At 39.0% G+C, this 18,792-nt stretch overlaps 1 protein-coding gene across 5 annotated transcripts in view; it reads left to right on the top strand.

Moving 5' to 3' along the window:
- The window catches only part of TENM1 (teneurin transmembrane protein 1), a 313,366-nt gene that overhangs the window by 218,229 nt on the left and 76,345 nt on the right, over positions 1-18,792 (top strand). For all 5 annotated transcript variants that reach the window (XM_015626362.2, XM_015626359.2, XM_015626361.2 and 2 more), the window contains 3 exons: positions 9,503-9,719; positions 16,573-16,692; positions 18,442-18,703. In XM_015626362.2, coding sequence (XP_015481848.1) covers positions 9,503-9,719; positions 16,573-16,692; positions 18,442-18,703 — 599 coding nt within the window. The remainder of the gene's footprint in view (positions 1-9,502; positions 9,720-16,572; positions 16,693-18,441; positions 18,704-18,792) is intronic.

Raw genomic sequence — 18,792 nt, 5'->3', positions numbered from 1 at the left:
GAGGAATATTTAATTAATCTGACTACTCCAGATGGGCTAAATGTAATTAAGTTTTCTTCACAATCAATTTCATATAAGAAAAGAAAATTATATCTACATATTACAACCACTTCTCTTTATATATATATATGAAGTTCATAGGACCTGATTTGGAGTAACACAAGTATTAGATGAATATGAAATCAGAAGCTGTGTGTTTCAGAGTTTGTATACCAACACAACAGGAAAAGCAGGAATTGGGAAGGAGGTGTGACATTAACTCTTAAGGCCTGTTTGCTGGGATGTTGAGCCTTAGACTATGAGACTGTTATGGTGGGATAGCAAGTTTCCATCCATCAAGCTACACAGCTGGAGTAGGTCCATCAGGATGGAAGTTATTAGCATTTTCACCGGCAGCTGAGGTGAGTTAAGAGGTTGCACTCAGGTAGTTAAAAGAAACACAGCTGACAGGTAGTAACTTCTTAAAGCCTTAGGATGTGATCATAGTCAGTGACACATAGCCCCAGATAATTTAGTGCCCTTGTATAGGCTAAATCATGGAATTCTCACCTAGCAAAGGGCTTAATCATTCCAGTTGTGTGTAAATTAAACATTTATGTATCAGTCCTATTGTGCTTCAAGTTCATTAGGAGGTGGTCACCACCAAAGAACAAAGCTGAAGTAAAGTTGAGCAATTATAATTTCAAACAAACTCTAATTTTAGGACATAAACAAAGGGACACCTTTGTGTAGTTTTACATTATTTTTTCAATTAATTTGTTACATGGTACTTTCAGGGATGGAAAAAAAATGAGATTTTTATCATTTAAAACTACATTCCTACACAATAGGAAAAAACACAGGTTAGTCCCAACCATAAGGATTGAATAATGTAATTTAATTGGCATGAGGAAGTGTTAGTGTTGTTGTTTGCCCTGTATTAAGAGCACAGAAGCTTTGAGAGGGGGAAAGTCTTGCATTAATTTTTTAAGGACTGATCTAATCATATAAAGTAAAGGCATAAGCATATTCACAGGCATCCTGGTACTGCAGCCACTGAAGCACCAAGATCCCTTCAGTGCAGTTACTGCTGGTGGTAAGATAAAGCACATGTGGAACAATTCTTGGGGGCAGGGAAAGTACAATTTCTTTTAGAGCCCCATTAGGATTCTCTGTACTTGTTCCCTGGCTCTACCATAACTGCCTTTCTATTCCAGCTCATAACTCTCTGTTAGCTTTTTCCTGCTCGCAGACTTAAGGGCATGTTTACCTGTTCAAATATCACTACAAATATCAGTGAAAAGGTCTTAGCATTATAACAGATGCACGATGGCATGGTTTGCACTTGCTCTTATGGAGTGCTTCTGGAGTCTGTTAGCAGTGTGATGTCCATTAAAAAATGCCAAGGACTCCAACAAGTGTCCTTTGCAGTGGGGCCTTTCCCTCACTGTGATTTCCCTTTCCCTCAGGGTAATTCCCCATTCCTTACTCTCCTTTAACTGTCACAACTGAAATGATTTTGGTTTATAAAATGGCAATTCAGCTCATGGGAGCAGGTCATTTCCTCTTGTTCTGCTGCTAATTTAATCTCATTGGAAGCTCCAGTAGCTCCAGAGCTCTAGAAAGCTCTGCTGAGCTCTTTGCAGGCAAAGTGCCTGTGTCTTGGGGCAGGGGGCAGAGCACACTGCTGAGGTGTGGGGACACACAGGGTGCTCATGGGTCACACCCCACTCAATTGTAGCCAAGATTAAATTTTCCTGGTTTTTGGACAGCTGCTGCACAAGCAGGTCTTTGTCTCAAGCTGAAAGTTGCAGCCTGTCGATCCTATTAGTTACTTTGATACAGATCTCTCTTTTAAATTTGCCTGCATCTCCTTTTATGGTTTTTCTTTCATGAATCAATCTTGTCTGGTTTTTTTTAAGGAAAATGCTGTTTGCTACTTTGAATTCTTTTCCAAATATGCCTTCAGTCACTTTAGACAGTTATTGTACCTTTCTCCAAGCTTTTCCAAGCACAGGGAAATATATGAGTCAGCATAGCCTTGGTTTGATAACCAGTCCTGCTAAAATATTGATGTATTTCTGACCTGTCCATTGGCATTTTAATAACCTATCCATCACAGAGATATTGAGTCCATATATAAGTAATATGCTATTATTACCCTATATAAATAATACTGATGGGGCATGGTTTTCATTGTTGCTGAACAGCGAGGACTCTCTAGGGATACCTAGTTTCTGAAAACCCTGATATATTCATATTGTCCAGAGTATGGAAGGCCAAACACTACTGGTACTCACTGGGTAAAACACTTGCAAGCCTTTCCATAGGTACACTGATGGGTTTCCTTATATAAACACCAGTGTTCCCAGTTAACAGTCTCAGTGTCTGCTGCATATTATGTATTATGAATAAAATTTGGGCACTTTGAATTAATGCATAAAAATAAGCTTTAGAGACTCTTTGACAGTTGCTGCTGCTGCTGCTTAGTCTCTTCTGAAGTTACTCTTTGATTCTGTTTGCTTGGATTCCTGGCAACACTAATTAGACTGAACTGAGCCTGTGGTGAATAAAGTCAGCATAGGCAATATTTAAGGAGACACTTAAATCTCATTTTTTTACTTTCTGTGAAAACATTCTGGACATAGATCTCACAGCTCCATCTCTGGTTTGCACTCACTGGGATCAGTGTAGGCAGAGCAGGAGTGCAGTGACACACACACACACCCCTCTGGGTTGCTCTGCAGCAGTGAAAATGAAAGTCTTTGGTACTTACAGAATTATAGAATATCCTGAGCTGAACAGGACCCACAAGATTCATCAAAGTGCAACTCCTGACCCTACACAGGACAGCCCCAAAATTTACTCTGTGTATCTGAGCGTGTTATCCAAACACTTTTGAACTGTCAGGTTTCGTGCTGTGACAGCTTTCCAGGAGAGCCTGTTTCAGTGCCCAACCACACTCCTCTGGGTGAAGAACATTTTCCTAATATCCAACCTAAACCTCCCCTGACACAGCTTCATGGTGTTCCCCTAGTCCTGTCACTGGTCACCAGAGAGGAGAGATCAGTGCCTGTCCCTCTGCAGGTGTAGAACACCACAATTGTCATAGTGGAGTTCTGAGAGCTCTCTTTCCTGGTTTGGCAAGTTGAGCATGGAGGAATAAATCAGGACAGGTACGATGGAGTGGCCAAAGATAGATTTTAATGTTCACAGAGACCACATGGCCCGAGGGGCTGCCTCCAAATACCTGGGGGCATGGTTAACCTACCATTACATAGGGATATCTCAGGACAGATGTCCAATCGCCACCGCAGGACAGGGGTTTTTACCTTGTAAGTCTAAGGTAGGATGACTCCATCAGCATCCCCCCAGCACCCTGCATCCCAAGGCCTCAGGTCCACTCCCTTCGCATCAGGAACCCAGTCCAGGGTATCATCCATCCCAGCTAATTTGATTCCCACACACAGTGAGGTCTTCTTCAGTCTCCCCTAGGCTGAACAAGCCAAGTGATCTCTGATGTTCCTCTTAGGGCTTCACCTAGAGACCTTTCACTATCTTCATAGCTCTGCTTTGGAAATTTTCTAATAGCTTTTTATCTTTCTTATAATACATCATGGTGCCCAAAACTAAGCACAACATACTGGTTAGACATTATATTTTCATGTCATTGAGCAAGTACATCATTAGGATGCATTTGTGAGCATGTCTGCATACATGTTCATGCACCATATCAGCATTTACACCACTTCTAGTATTCCTGACATTACCACAAAACTTCAAATCTATTAACCAGGTAGTTAACTTCAGTACATCTTCTGCATGTGTGAAAAAAGATTGAGAAGTTGAGAGCTCTATTCATTTAATGAATTTTTAAGCAGAAGAATAGCAATTTTAGTTATGTTTTCCTCATCAGAACTTAGTGGTAATGGATAGTTTGTTAAAATATCTAATATCAGCAATATGGGAGGTACATAATAAAGTTAATAAAGTGTCTCAGTGGTTTAATAGAAAAGAAGCTGCTGTGTAAGTTGTTGTGTGCTTCACTGGTGAGGTGGGAAGCCACCACTGCTGGTGTGAACCACTTTGTTCTTTGTTCCCTTACCAGTGTCCCCATACAGTGCCTCTTTACTGTCCTTGGGTGCTCCTGAAATTGTATTGAGACTATTTGTACCAATTGTGAATCCATTTTCAGGAACATGAGTTACTGTAGTATTCCCATATTTGTACTCATGAGTTGCAGGTACTACAGAGGTGGATGAGAAGAAATTGCTGGGATTTGAAAAGTAGGTGACAGAGGTGTTTGTATCAGGCACAAAATATATGACTTGTTCAATGTTCTTTAACTTAGAGCTGACAAAATGCTTTTTTAGTTTCTAACTGTTTATTTTAATGAGGCCTTAACACAAGTATTCTGCAGAACATGGGAGGCTCTAATACAAGAAATATGAAATACACACGTTGTGGAGCATTTTCCCAGACATAGAAAGTAGAGAGATATATATTGCTGGAAAGTAGCCAGTGGGTAGGACCACTGCCAATTTTTCTGGCTGCTAAAGGTGATCATCCCTGTAGAAAAGAGATTGATGCCCAATGTGTACATCAGGAAATGTGCTGTACCAAGAACAACATGAGCCTTCTATGACTGCAGCAGAAGCATAGCTGAGGAAGTAATTTCACAACACTTGTGATGTTCTGTTATATGGAATAAGGTGTGTGTGTATATATATATATATTTATCTATCTATCAATGTATAAGCAAGAAAATATATTTTGTTTGATCAAAAACCTTGTGTGATTCCATTGACACATGCTCCTGACCCATAAATATTAATAGCATTCCTCATAGAAAGCTTCCTGAAAAAAATCTATTCCCCAGCACAGGAATGGGAAAATATTGTTCTAATTCTGTGATCTATTGCAATGCAGATAGGAGTGCTGTGACTGAAAACAGAGCAACTTGTTTTGACATGCTCTACCTTCTCTTTGAGGTTGTTTAAATTATTGAAGAATACTATGAAGTGCTTTCTATCCTGAAGTCAATCTTTGTGATTCTATTTTAGCAGTAATATTAAACATATTTTAATTTTCTAATTCACTTTCAAAACAAAAATCCCATTTCATCATTATCCTTGCATACAAAGGTACCTGGAAGATGGGTAGCCATAATCTCAGAATCATCAAAATGTAAATCACTTTATTATATAATCTGCAGTGTACTGTGAATGTGCCTGTCTTTCATATAAAATAAATCTAAAAATGCTAATAACAAACCAAAACCATTTACACATCTGTAATACATTTTAGTCTGCACCTACGCTGTGATGCACTTTGGGGTAACTGACAGTAAAAACTTCAGTGTACAGGATCCCCTGCTGTATGAATTACAGTGTTTGCTGTTTGTAGTAGTTTGTTCATGCTCCTGACTGTTGTCTCCTGAGATTTAAAAGAAGCCCTGCTGATATACTAACACAGTGAACTTTTTAATAGTTGGTTCCTGATATGAAAATTTAACTAAAATTGTGACCATTGGTTGAGAACTGGCTAATATATTTGTAGCATTTTCGAGTGAATGAATTTGACAATAGAGTTTATAAACAATATTTATTTGGTATTTTTTTGTGGGCTATTCTCCTGGGTTAAAAATCTCATTTCAAATAGGATTGGCTTCTTGAAAATTTTATCCTCACATGCACTTACCAACAAGATTTTCATTATCACAACCTGCCTCCGTATGTGGCTTGTGATGCTGTACCAGCTTGGCATACCTGGTTCATTTTGATTGATATCATGCCAAATTATAGGAGTTTTCTTTCAAGGACTTAGATTTGGATTTTCTTCCTTTTATTTCTTTTAAATTGTTTAATTTGAAGTCAATGTCTTGAATGAGCCTAAAGTGGAACAAAGATTATATTTTGGCTTAATAGTTCCCTGTTTGCCTGGAAACGGGTGTTTCATTATTTTACTTCTTCACAAAATGAGAAAAATATTCTTCAGTTCTATGCAAGTCAGTTTCTCTTCTAAATTTTGTATGACTTTTTGGAGAAAAGCTGGAAGTTTCATTATTCAGACAGTTGTAGTTAATTATTCTTAAATACACACGGCAGTCTGAGCCAAATACATGGTGTTGAGTCCACAGAGAAGGTGGTGCTTCTGCACCTTCTGCCTCACTGCTCATGAAGCATCTTCTCTGAGCCTAACATGTGTCTTCTCTTTCATTCTGCATGGCTGTGAAGGGAGATTGAAATAAATTCCTATCTGATCAATCAAAATATTTTTTAAAAAATACACCATGAGAAAGACAAACCATGAATTCTAGGTCTGTGACCAAGAACACTTCTCCTTTGCATTAATGCTGCTATTTTGGGTAGTAGTTTCTTTCTCTGATGCCTTTGTAGCCTTTGTTGACTGTAAGCTGTTCCTGCTGAATCCAGCACTTCACATTTGTGGTGCTGTTAGGATATACACCAGTCTCAAAATGACTTCTTCAGATGTGCTTCTGAGACTTCACACCTCCTAATGGGAAACCCACCCTGTTGTAGCCCTGGGAGGCTGAAGAGGCAAATTAAACCAGGTGCAAGTAATTCAAACCAAAATAACTCCACTAGCAGAACCTGCAAGAGTTTATAGGGCAGTCATGTTGCTGACAAGTAAGCTGCAAAGAAAAGAGGAAAATTGAGTCTGACTGGAAGATAGAAAATGGCTAGCCCCTTCCTTGGTTTATTTTTGTGTAGAGCCTTAATGCAGTGTGTTGGTCACCAGGTGTGTAAGATCTTGACTGAAGCAGAGGAAAATGAGAACTCTATTAGAAAAAGCAAAATAGTTAAGTGCTATTTTTGTAGCTATTTCTTTCCTAGGCAGATTTTAATATTCTGATATTTCTATGACCTTTCACTTTTATTTCTTACATAAATGAGAGAATCAGGTCAGCTCAGTTCCCACATCTAATGGCTTGTTGACAAGGAAGAAAATTCATCAGAATTGCTAGTGTGGAATAAATTACTCCAAAATAGCTTCCTCATGGATATGGATCCTCTTATTCTGAAATAAGTGTTTCTTTTTTCTGATTGGCACATAATCTGCTAGACCAATGTTTTTCAAGTTTCTCACGTAGACACCACTCTCAAATGGTGAGCTTGTAGAAATTGGTATCTTCCAGAAAATCCTTTGACTCCTTGAACAACACTTGTCATTGCCATAACCCTTCCACTGGCAGAGCCCAGCCCTAAATGGCCTTACCATATCAGAGCCATCTGCAGGCACCACCAGTATAAACCACAGCAAGAAATTTCAATGTCTTTAGGACATTTTCAAATCTATTAGAATTGTTTAATGTTTATAGTCTTGGATGATCTGCTGAAAAGCATCTGTCACTTGATGCTTTTCAGTTCACTTATTAAGAATATAGAAAGTTTCGTTCCTTGTACAAAAAACAGATTAAATTTTTTTTCCCCCCTTGCAGTTTGAAGAATTCTCTTTGAGTTTCAATGCAAAACCTTCTTTTTTTTTTCCCCTTTTTTTTTTTTTTTTTTTTGGATCAGAACACACTGAAAACTACTCTGGTTCGTGTTGTGAACTCCTCCATCTGCTTCCCGTGTGCTTTTGTTTAGACTGGAAGCTCTTTATTGTTTTATCTTGCAGATATCCTAGCAGATTTCAGTTGCTTCCTAGGCTTTCCTGAATATAAAGTGACTGCTGCATGCAAAGTCAATAAACTCCATATTGCCCTATGAAATTCTTCTTCCACTGCTGGAAAATGCCTGTTGTCTCCAGGATTTGGGAATGTGGAAAGAGCTTAAAGCACACAGTGACCTGTAGCCATGCCAGCTCTGCTGGAGCTGAGGGTCCTAGATTATTGTTGCTAGCTATCTACAGTTGCCCTTGGCTCATTTTCACAAAAAACTAGCCTGCTCTATCTGATTTCCCAGCTGCAGAGGATACATTTGTTAATGTTTTTTGCTTAACCAAGCAATTATCTTGCTTAAGGTCAGGCAGGGATTTTCAGATGCCAGGAAAGCCCATTTCATTATATGTGTTTGTTCTGTAGAAGGGCTTTTGCTTTCTTTTCAAAGTGAATGTTTTATGCTGCTGTTTATTGAGTATTCACACAGAGCTCTGTTGAGAGAACAGTAGGTTTGGTAAGGATTGGTCTCACACCCATTAAAGTCAATGACAAAATTCCAGGAGCTTCCCTGCTGGCACAGTTTGCCTGGAGGAGGTGCAGTTTGATAGACTTCAAGGTGTTTGTATGAACAGAACATGCAAAGTCAAAACTTGAAGTGAAAATATCTGACAGTATGTTGATCCTATAGCATTCCTGTTTTAACACAAAGGAGATCCATACAGTGATATGATGACTCTGCATTTATTCAGACCAACCATGCTAGAAATACAAAGAGGTGTCTTTATTGAAAGATAAAACACCTTTAGTTGCTTTAAATGCAAGAAACACAGCTGCTAAGTCATAAAGTGGATGTTGAAGAAGATTGTTGGATATTTTACTATCTCCTATTAAATCTGTTTCTGATTGAGTATGTAATTTAGGCAATTTGGACATCTAAGCTGCTGATAGAAGCAATTAAATGCCAATAGCCCAATTTTAAGTTTTATTTAGGTTCCTGATTTAGATGTACTTCAGTTCTTCAATTTTTATCATAAGCTTTAGATATTTAAGTAACTTAATTTTACCCACAAATGTTGCTGCAAGTTTGTCCATGAAAAAATGTCGATTTCTGGAAAAAATCTATTATTTCTTCTATTTTTCATACTGGAAAATGGACAGAGGAGGTACAGCTTTATTTTCACTTTCCAAATTTTCTGTTGTGGTACAAACGTCTATAGAGAAGACTGTAACTGTCTGGTCACTGGAATAGAGCCTGAATCAAAGTGTATATTCATGTATCAACTGCAGGAGTGCAGTTGTGATTATGTGCTTTCTGAATCATTCTGGTTTTGCAATCAGTAAATGAAAAGTAAATATCCTAAACCACTTGTAAAACTATTGTAGGGCTTAAAACAGAAGTCAGACAACTATAACAAGTACATTTTTTTTACTGCTGCAGTGGGGACACTTAGGAGAGTTGGATAAATTTCAGACCTCGTTACTGGGGACTGATTAGTGAGTGTATGTCCACCTGGGGTGACCAGGCAATGCTGACAAGAAAGGGCTGTTAGAGGGAGCAGCTGCACAGTGTGGATCACATTGCACTGACAAGTGAAGTGTAATCACTTTCCTCTGTGTGTTCTGCAGGGAAGACTGTCCTGCTCTTCCCTATTCACTTAATTTGTAGGTTCTGTTTTCATATTGAATGAAGATTTGGTGAGGTGATACAGTGACACAATGACTGAGACAAATACCCCTCCTGGACTAAGCATGTGCATTAATGCTTTATTGAATTTGACTGTGTCATAATCAGCATGTCTTCACATTGATTACATCCCTCCTGTGCTCTCTAATAATAATTGTGGTACTTTATTCTCAGAACCTCTCAATTTCCTGAAGATTCCATTCTTTCCATTTTAGATGGCTTGACAGACTGTGTAGACCCTGACTGTTGTCAGCAAAGCAATTGTTACTCAAGTCCTCTCTGCCAGGGTTCGCCTGATCCCCTTGACCTTATTCAGCACAGTCAGCCACCTTTCTCTCAGCATCCTCCAAGGCTTTTTTATGATCGAATCAGATTCCTTATTGGGAAGGAAAGCACTCATGTAATCCCAGGAGATGTCTCCTTTGAGAGCAGGTGAGTCTTCTTTTAAATGAAAGACTTTTCTGAATACTGAGAACTGCAATTGAATTATTTAACCATGGAAAAATGGGGATACCTAAGCATTCTTCACCAGTGTTCATAAAATACTTAAGAGGATAGAAAACTTTAAAGTCCCAACAGCTGAGGATCTTGCTTATCAGATTGTTGTTGCTACCTGTCTGATTGGTGGAAGTGTCCCAGCAACAAACTCTGCCGTTCCTAATAACAAGACTGACTGTCGTGGAAGGTAAGTTGTCTCATACTTGTAAAAACAGCAGGGGAATTCAGCCCTTCACACTGTACTTACATAATGGCAGGATGCAGGACAAGTTGGGTTCACATCTGCTGTCTTCAGTCACCTTTCTGCCCAGTACAATTTGATTGGTATTTACAGTGTAATGAATTTAATATGTACCACTTAATTTATTCATGCATTTAAAAACTTCCTTGGTTTTGCTACACTTTGATAAAGAAGTGTGGAGTTTACTGTTTTGTGCTGCAGGTTATCATGCAGAGAGTAGAGTGATCCCCAAGTGTTTCTGAGATTGGCTTTGCCCTTTAACAGGAAGGAACTGTGCAGTAGAAAAAGGGCATTTACTTGCTCAGAAAACCTGGTAACACATATTTTCTTGAATATTCCTCTATTTGGAATAGAGGGACACGTAAGTTTTTATGCTGCAGTTCACTTGGGAAGCTATAACTTACATGCTGACAAAGAGATCCACAAATCATCCACATCACCTATTACCTTGTCAACTAGGCCTATGCATTAAATAAACCATGTTCCAGTAACAAGCACATAAGAATTTTTTATTTTCACAGTACATAACACTTAGATTACAACCTCAACACAATCCTGCACACAAATTCAGTGCACTTTTTTTTTCAGCATTAATTTTTAATAAAGTAAATTTGTAAACAACCACTATTGATCTGAAATACAACACTTAATCACTATTAATAATGTAACAGGATGTTATAAATATGTAGAACAATTGGCCATGAAGATGAATTCTGTGAGAAGCACCCACCTGCCACTGGTGGGTCTCTTGGAGTGTTGCACTTATGAATGAGGTCAGTCTTCTTGGGGCAGGGTCCTTGGCTGGCTCTGTGTGCAGTTTAAACCATAATTCACCACTGAAAAATTTTCCTCATTAAAATGCCTCACAGTGAGGAGTATCCAGAGAGGAGGTGAATGCTCAAGTTGCCTGTACAGTGTTCTGTGGCACTGCAAATGTTAGCAGCCAGATTGCACATAATCCCATCAATGTGCTTTTATAGATATAAGAAATTGATCTTTTAAAGCTATCATTGATGGGATTTAACTTGGATTTAAAAGCTTTTTCTGAGTATTTCGTTTCTTTACCCTGATACCTGCCATGCCTTTGAAGACTAAAGAGCAGCAAAGTTCTGTGTGTGAGCAGCAGCCCAACCTCCCCATGGCTTCCAACTTCTTGCCACTGAGGAGTAGGACTTTACTGGCACTGGTGTATCACTAACACCCCATATATCATTTCCTCACATTGTAGACAAATTCATAGTTAGTTTGGTGAGAAAATCATTGGGATTCAGATGAGGGTGGCTGCATCTTTAGAGTCAGGGCAGTGCCTGGAGACTCATGCCATGTCTCCAGGGGTTTGTCAAAAGTAATCTACAATGTACTGGGCAGCCCAAAGGGTTCCTCAGTCCACACTTTGCTTCATTCTCGAGTCTTCCAGGCTGTTGAAATATTGTTCATCCATAAGTCAAATGTTATTAAAAACTGCCAGAATTTCACTCAAGGATGAGAGATAAGCAGGGTCTCTGAAAGAGGCAATAGATGAACTGTGCTGCCTCTGACATCGCCAATCTGACTGTCATCTTGTGTTGGTTCTTCTCCTGGGAATTAAGATTACTGAAAAAAATACAGAAAGACAACTGCTGCTACAGTAAAAAACATCAGAAATCTGTGATCCAGCCTATCTGCTAAAGACCAAAGAATGCTTGGGGATTTTTAATCTCCTTTGGGCTGTTGCTGAAAAGGTTGTGTCTAGGCAGGTGATATTAACTCATGGCTGCCTGCAATGCTGCTGATTCTATAGCATTGGTGGTTAAAAATGAAATGTCGGAAGGATTGGATGTAATAGTGGCATGCATTTATTTCAGAGCACTGGCTTCCACTCCCACTGGTGCTCCAATTTTGCAAAGCCCTATTTGCCTCTTTTTTTTTTTAATTTCCCCTTACAAGATATCTCAGACCATTAGGAGGATTAAGGAAGAGACATCTATCCAATGTTTTCAGTCTTCTGATTCAAATGACATTGTGCAGTGTTTTACTATACCACAGGTCAGTGGAATCCTAGTTTGGGTGATGTTTGCATGAGTCTCACTGGAGACAAAATGATGTTGATTATATCTTGGAAAGCTATCAAAAATGAAGATTATCTCTGTCCTTCATACTGGAACTATTTGGTCTCTGCCATATCCTGGAATTTTCCAAATAATCTGACATAGTAAAACTAGTTGTTCTGACAGCTGCTGAGACATCTATCCCTCTGCATTTGCATCATGGACTTTAGCTTAGGTCTAATATTTAAACATTTGGCTTATACAGTACCGTCAGGATGTTGCATGAGCCATTGTTAAATACCACACCAAAAATATTGTTAAGGGGCTACATGTTTGCAAAAAATTTTACTTTTTGTTATGTCAAAATTATGTCATATGCACTGGGTTTTTACAAACTCCCACTTAAATTGTGACATGGTGAAAGGCAGATTAGAGACATTCTGGATAAATGGAAATGTGCTTGCTTACATCAGGCATGGTTTTAACCTACTATGTGTAGCAGGGTATAGCAGGTTATTATGATTTTGTCAACTTCTGTTCTCAGTAAAGTTTTTAGCTTGTTTCTTTGCTGAGGTTTTTTTGTAATGCATGCTGCTGGCAAGCTATTTGGCTCACTGCAAATTGCCCACGAAAGGGTCCACTGTATGGTACTGAATTAATTACCCTTCAAATGTTGCTTACAGCAACGTTGTCAGCAGGAAGAAATGAATGTACCTCACTAGCCTTCAGCTTAATTTCTCTCATTGAAGATTTTAATCAGAAATGTAATACAGTAAATGACATCTTCTGGTAATGTGACACTTGCAAATTCACAAGCTGCTTGACAGAGTTCCATATCTGAGCCTAATGTCTCAGCCTGAGGTGCATATTGGAAACTTAACATGCAAAACAAAAGCAAAAAAATAGCAGGTAGGTAGCAGAAGAGCAAGGCAGAATGGTGGTAAATAATAAAATGCTTTACAAGTACTGAAAGAATACATCAAAAGTTTAAACTTCTGTTCATATTTTAAATTAGAGATGTCAAACAAACTTCCTGACAGCAGAGATCTGAGATCCACAGAGTAGTGAGTTCCTCAGTTACTTGTGGAATGACCCATGAAGCATTGACAGAGGAGTCCTACTTATTTTAGGCCACCTGCAACCCGTGGGAATCTCAGCTTTCTTTCAAAAAGCCAACTGCTCCCTCTGGAGTTGCAGATTTAGTACAGCTTGCCAGGGGAATGAGAACATTTTTAATGCATTTGAAAACACTAGGGCATCTTATCAGGCCATGTTCCTGCCCAGCTTCACCAAATTAGAGAAGACATTTTTGCACTTACTTTCAAGTCAAAACAACTTGGAAAGCCTTAGGTCTGAAGTTATGCAATCATCACAAATAGGTGGCAGTTGGACAGATAGTACAAGTTATCCCCCATGAGAAAGCAAAACAGGGTAGTCACGAGAGTGTGGAATAAATCTTAGAGGCAGAAAGTACAGTGCATTGAGGAGACATCATGATCTTTAGAGGTTTTTTTGCTCAAATGAAGAGAAGCAGTGAGTGGTAGCAAGGCCTCCAGCTCATCTGGGAGAGGATGAATGTGGAAGCACAGAAGCGTGAAGTGGCTGTTGGCTGTGAAGGGACATCACTGCAGGGAACATGCTCTAAAAGCTCTGGTAAGGGAAGGAATTAAGTGAGGTGTTCTCTAAGCAGCAGAGCTGCAGAGAACCTGTGTCCAGCATGCCTGAGGACATGGGGTGTGCTCTGTGAGCTGCCAGGGCATTGGGAAACAAGGGAGAGCTGGCTGCAAGCTGGGGCTCTTAGTTACCTACTGAGCCTTGGAGACTTGTGCTGGTCATAAAGTAACTCAAAAATGTTTTCATAGCTGCAGTAAATGCCAGAATTAAAGCTAATTCTGATCAAATCTTAGTCAAAGATTTAGGAGGTTCTGGTTACTCAAAAAGAGGCCAGAGAAGACTCTTCAACTTAGAGCAGCTGATAAAGAGACATTAAATAGTGGGGACAAATGTAGGAACACAGAGGCAGGCTTAGGACATTTAAAATCTAAGAGATTACAAAGACAATTCAGTACAGATAAATACAGATTAATGAGGTTTTTGTGTATTTATCACATACCGTAATGGCTTGTAAAATATGAAGACTAAAAAAGGACAATGTTGAAAGATAAGTTTCTTAAAATTATTTATAAATAATATGAATTAAAGAGAATTAATAAAGGAAAGGCCATGGATGAAATAATGGAGATTTTGATGAGCTGTTATCATACAAATTTGTGTGCTTGAAAAAATATGAGGACAGAGTAGTGTCAGAAGACAAGTCTGTGTGTAATGAACAGGAGTGCAAGAACAATGCACTGAATAATGGTTACTCCCAGGAGTTTCACACTCACACCAGTGTGTTGTAAATATGTGGAGTGCACTAATAAAGGTGTTAAAGAAAATGCACATCTGTTGATGTTAGAAGTATGGGAAAATAATAGAAACAAGTATTTTCTACTCTAACAAATCAAAGAGTAGTTGGACCTGACTGTTCTGTTGAGTGAGTCTTGTGAGTCTGTTGAGACAAACAGGAACTCAATTGCCTTCAGTGGAGCAGCAGATTTTGGGCCACAAATAGGGCCACAACCAATTACTTCATGGACAAAACAAAACAGGTGATAAATCAGAACTCTTGTTTTGCACACTGGCAATAATACAGCATCTCCCGTTCCTCTAGGATTTATCAGCATCTTTCCGTGGCCTAGGAGCATGGAATTCCTATTAGCAATTATGGTGAATGGTGTACTCACAAAAAGGTTAATTTGCATTTTCTCAAGTCATAGTCAGATGGGTTTGATGATATCATGGTGATAAATTAGTGCCCTGTTAGTGGCTTGGGAGAATGGGATCTTAAGAGGCATGTCAAAATTTTAAGAAATTTATATTCTCCAATTTCTGCATATGATTTCATTGGATCATGGTCAATTAATCTGTCTAGGGATATTTTTAATTCAATTTAATTCACATTTAATTCATATGTAGACTCCTAAATAACCTTTGTCTGAGGAGCTATTCAGTTTTTTTATTTACATCACTTATTGACTGTGAGTAGATGTGTCTGTTGAGGTTTGCCACAAATTTTCAAATTGAGAAAGAAACATAACAATGTCTAAATTTATGCTTGTCATTTATATTGAGTAATTAATGCCAGTTCACTTTATAAGTGTTCTATTGGTTTTGACCCTAAATGTCTTAATGTTACCAAAGACTTCTGCATACACTGTTCATTTCATTACCTCAAACTGCAGTTCCAGGAAACAGATGCAGTAGTATCATGAGCTTCCAAGCCCTGTGTTGGTTCAGCCAGTGCAGGTATATTGATGTGGTGTAGCTGTCAGCCTGGGGCAAAAATACTGGGAGGACTTTCAGTGGAATGTAGCTGTGTAAACCCTTGGAAAATCCCTCTAGGTCCTAATCTACACCATAAGGATTTTTTACATCTTACTCCTCATCCTTAGGGGACCCGATTCCTTTGTGTTTCATTATTCATATAGATAAAAGGCTAAAGCTAAGAAAAAGAGTCATTTCTTCACTATTTCTGTGACTAAGGTGTAAGCAATGGCCTGAAAGGACAACAGTGGAGGTTCAAATTGGACAGTAAGAAGAACTTGCCATGAGCAGAGCACTCATACAGAGGCACTGGAATGGGTTACTTGGTGAGCTTATAGAGTTAGACAAGCATCTGTCTGGACTGATGTAGGCATAGTTGATCTAACCCGAGGCAAAGGAATGCACAAGATAAAGTCTTGTAGTCTTTCCTTTCAGCTCTCATTTTCTATGATTCCGTGATCCTGTTAGCCTCCGATTAGACGCACTTAGTAATGAGTTCACTTTCCTGTCCATTGACTTTGATGTGTTCTGCTGTGCAGACATGTTCCAACTTCTTCACTGGAATGTGAGGATAAACTGGAAAGTGGGTGCAAGTACAATGCATCCCAGAGGGAATTTAGAAGGGCATCACATGTGGTGGGGGATTGAGAAAAATGTATGTTACACTTGATTAGGCACCCTGTGAATTTACCTATATAATTTTGAAGTTCGGTGGAGCCCGTGTGTCTCACTGCTGCCTTATCACATTAGTTCAGCTTTTTTCTAATAGACAACTATGTCCTATACCTAGCAGCAGAGAATGTGGTTTCTTTCTCTCACAAGCCATCACTCCCTAGAGCTGCAGCAAGCTAAATCCCACTATCAGTGAAACCTTTGCAGTATCATTCAGTGGTAGAACAAACAGTACCCTAGAATATGTCAGGAAATGCGAATATATTCTCCCTATACCAACGGTTTATGGGAGAGTCTGTGTGGTGTTCTTTTTCAAATCAATCTTTTGCACCTGTATGACTTCTCTTCCAAAAGTCAGTAGTCACTCTCATACCAGAGTGGTTCTGTCTGTCTGGGACCAAAGCACAGCCCAGTTTCTGAAATCAATGCCCTTCTTACCTTCCTTATGTTTGTAACATGTCATCTACTCTGCTTGTTACAGGCGGGCATGTGTCATCCGAGGCCAGGTTGTGGCAATCGATGGAACACCTTTGGTTGGAGTGAACGTCAGTTTCCTGCACCACAATGAGTATGGATACACCATCAGTCGACAGGATGGAAGGTCAGGCTTTCATATATGATCCTCCACTGGTTTAGGTTTATGTAGTTATGGCCATCTGCCAACTTCTGTTCATGTACAAAATTTTCGTAGACATCACAGTTCACAGTGTGGCTTGAGGATGACATCTGGCCTTCTGGTCTGGGAGCACAGTTAATTGGAGCTCTCTGTAGCAAAAAGACAAAAAAAAAAGAAAGAGAAGAAATAAACCCGAACTGCAACAAAATTACAGTGACATTCAAACTCCTGGAGTCAAAATGTGCCAGGTCTGCTGTAACACTACCTTCTTGACTTTGGAATATTATCACAAGTCAGGTTTTCCAGGAAATACCTTCCCGCATTTTTTTGTTGTTGTTAAGTGTGAATCATCCACCCACTTTATTGAGGTGTCAATGAAGTGAAATCTTTTAGCTGACCATCTGAGACACACAAGGAAAACTGGGAACAAGAGTCTTTTCAAAGACAAATGGTTAAATTGCTGTTCCATAACCAGCCCTGGCTTCCTCTTCTTCACCAGCCTTGCAGGTCTGAGTTCATTTCTCAATGACAGGTGAGATTTCAATATATTCTATATTGCGCTCCAGGGTTGACCCTCCATTTGCAATAGGGTCATGACTTGCTCCTGAACTTCAATTAAGCTGTTAAGAGCAGTTTGAGACTTCATCTTCCTTGGATGGATTGTGAATTACAGAAATCTGAAGCTGTCTTCCAGCAGGGAAAAAGGGGTGCAATTTGTCACTGTTTCCACAACTATGTTTTTTGTTTGGCTTTGCCAATTTATAAAAGTAAAGAGTGTGCATATTTATTTCACCTTAGTTTATTGACTTTCAAATCACACTACTGAAAGTTAGTAATTATCATTTCCTCCTTACGCTAGCCTGGATAAAGTTGTTGCATTAAAATATGCTACCTGTATTTTGCTGTGAATGTAATCGGTGTCATTTGGGAAATGTGATGAGATATGCATAATTAAGTCTGACTTCTTATCACAGTTTGTTACCATCAAAAACCTCCATAATAGATGCACTCAGTAATAAAGAGAGTGAAGTAGCTATTTACATATTACCTTGTGTTGCCTGACTGTGGATGTCAGAAATTCTGAAATTGAGACTGTACATCATGCCTTCTATGTCCCACTGTTCTGCAGCCCAGATGTGCCAAAGGTTCTTTGCAGTAGCTCCCAGAGGATCATCCTACTTGTGTTCAAGAGCTGACTCAGTTCTCAGTGCAATTAATCACCATCTTTCCCAAAAATTTCCTATCCTCTACAGGGAAGTCATATGCTCAGTGTACTTACTCAACCTTTTCCTCCTGGTGCTTTTAGAAAAAGGGAAAAGGTTATGTTAATAGAGCTAAGGCCTAACAGGCTTTAAGCCTTTTTATTCTGCATGCTCTTCATGCATAGATGATGAGTGGCATCCTTTTTCTGGGATAGGAATTTTTTTCATATAAACCAAAGCAACTGGGTTCACACTTTTATTAGTATTAATGCTAGTTGATAGAGGGGAGAGAGGCCCAGTAACAGAGAAATTCTGTGCCTTGGTGTTGATGCATACAGGGAGAAAGCACACAGAGGTAAAGCTTCTTTGTGGATACCAATGTGATGCAAAGACTATATGCTTGAATGATTTCCATACTAAATTAAAAGCTGTAATAACAAACATAAAGTTTTTGTTTGTGATGCATTGGAAGATGTGGTAATGTGATGAAAAAAACAAAAATAAACAAAACAGTTTGTTTTCTCTTTTCCAGTTTTGACCTTGTGGCTGTTGGAGGAATCTCTGTCACTCTAGTTTTTGACAGATCTCCTTTTATATCTGAAAAAAGAACACTTTGGTTACCTTGGAATAGATTTATCATTGTAGACAAAGTTGTAATGCAAAGAACAGAGTTGGATACACCATCTTGTGACATCAGTAGTTTTATCAGTCCAAATCCAATTGTACTTCCTTCCCCACTGACAGCATTTGGAGGTTCCTGTCCTGAAAGAGGAACTGTTATTCCAGAATTACAGGTAATGAAAACACTTTTAAATTAACAGTTTGTTCTAGTTGCAAAACCAGGTTTAGACAATCTTCAAAGATAGTGAGTAAATAACTGCTG

This window comes from Parus major, chromosome 4A, assembly GCF_001522545.3.
Source record: "Parus major isolate Abel chromosome 4A, Parus_major1.1, whole genome shotgun sequence".
Classification (NCBI taxonomy): Eukaryota; Metazoa; Chordata; class Aves; order Passeriformes; family Paridae; genus Parus; species Parus major.
This window is presented reverse-complemented; position numbering and strand designations above follow the sequence as displayed.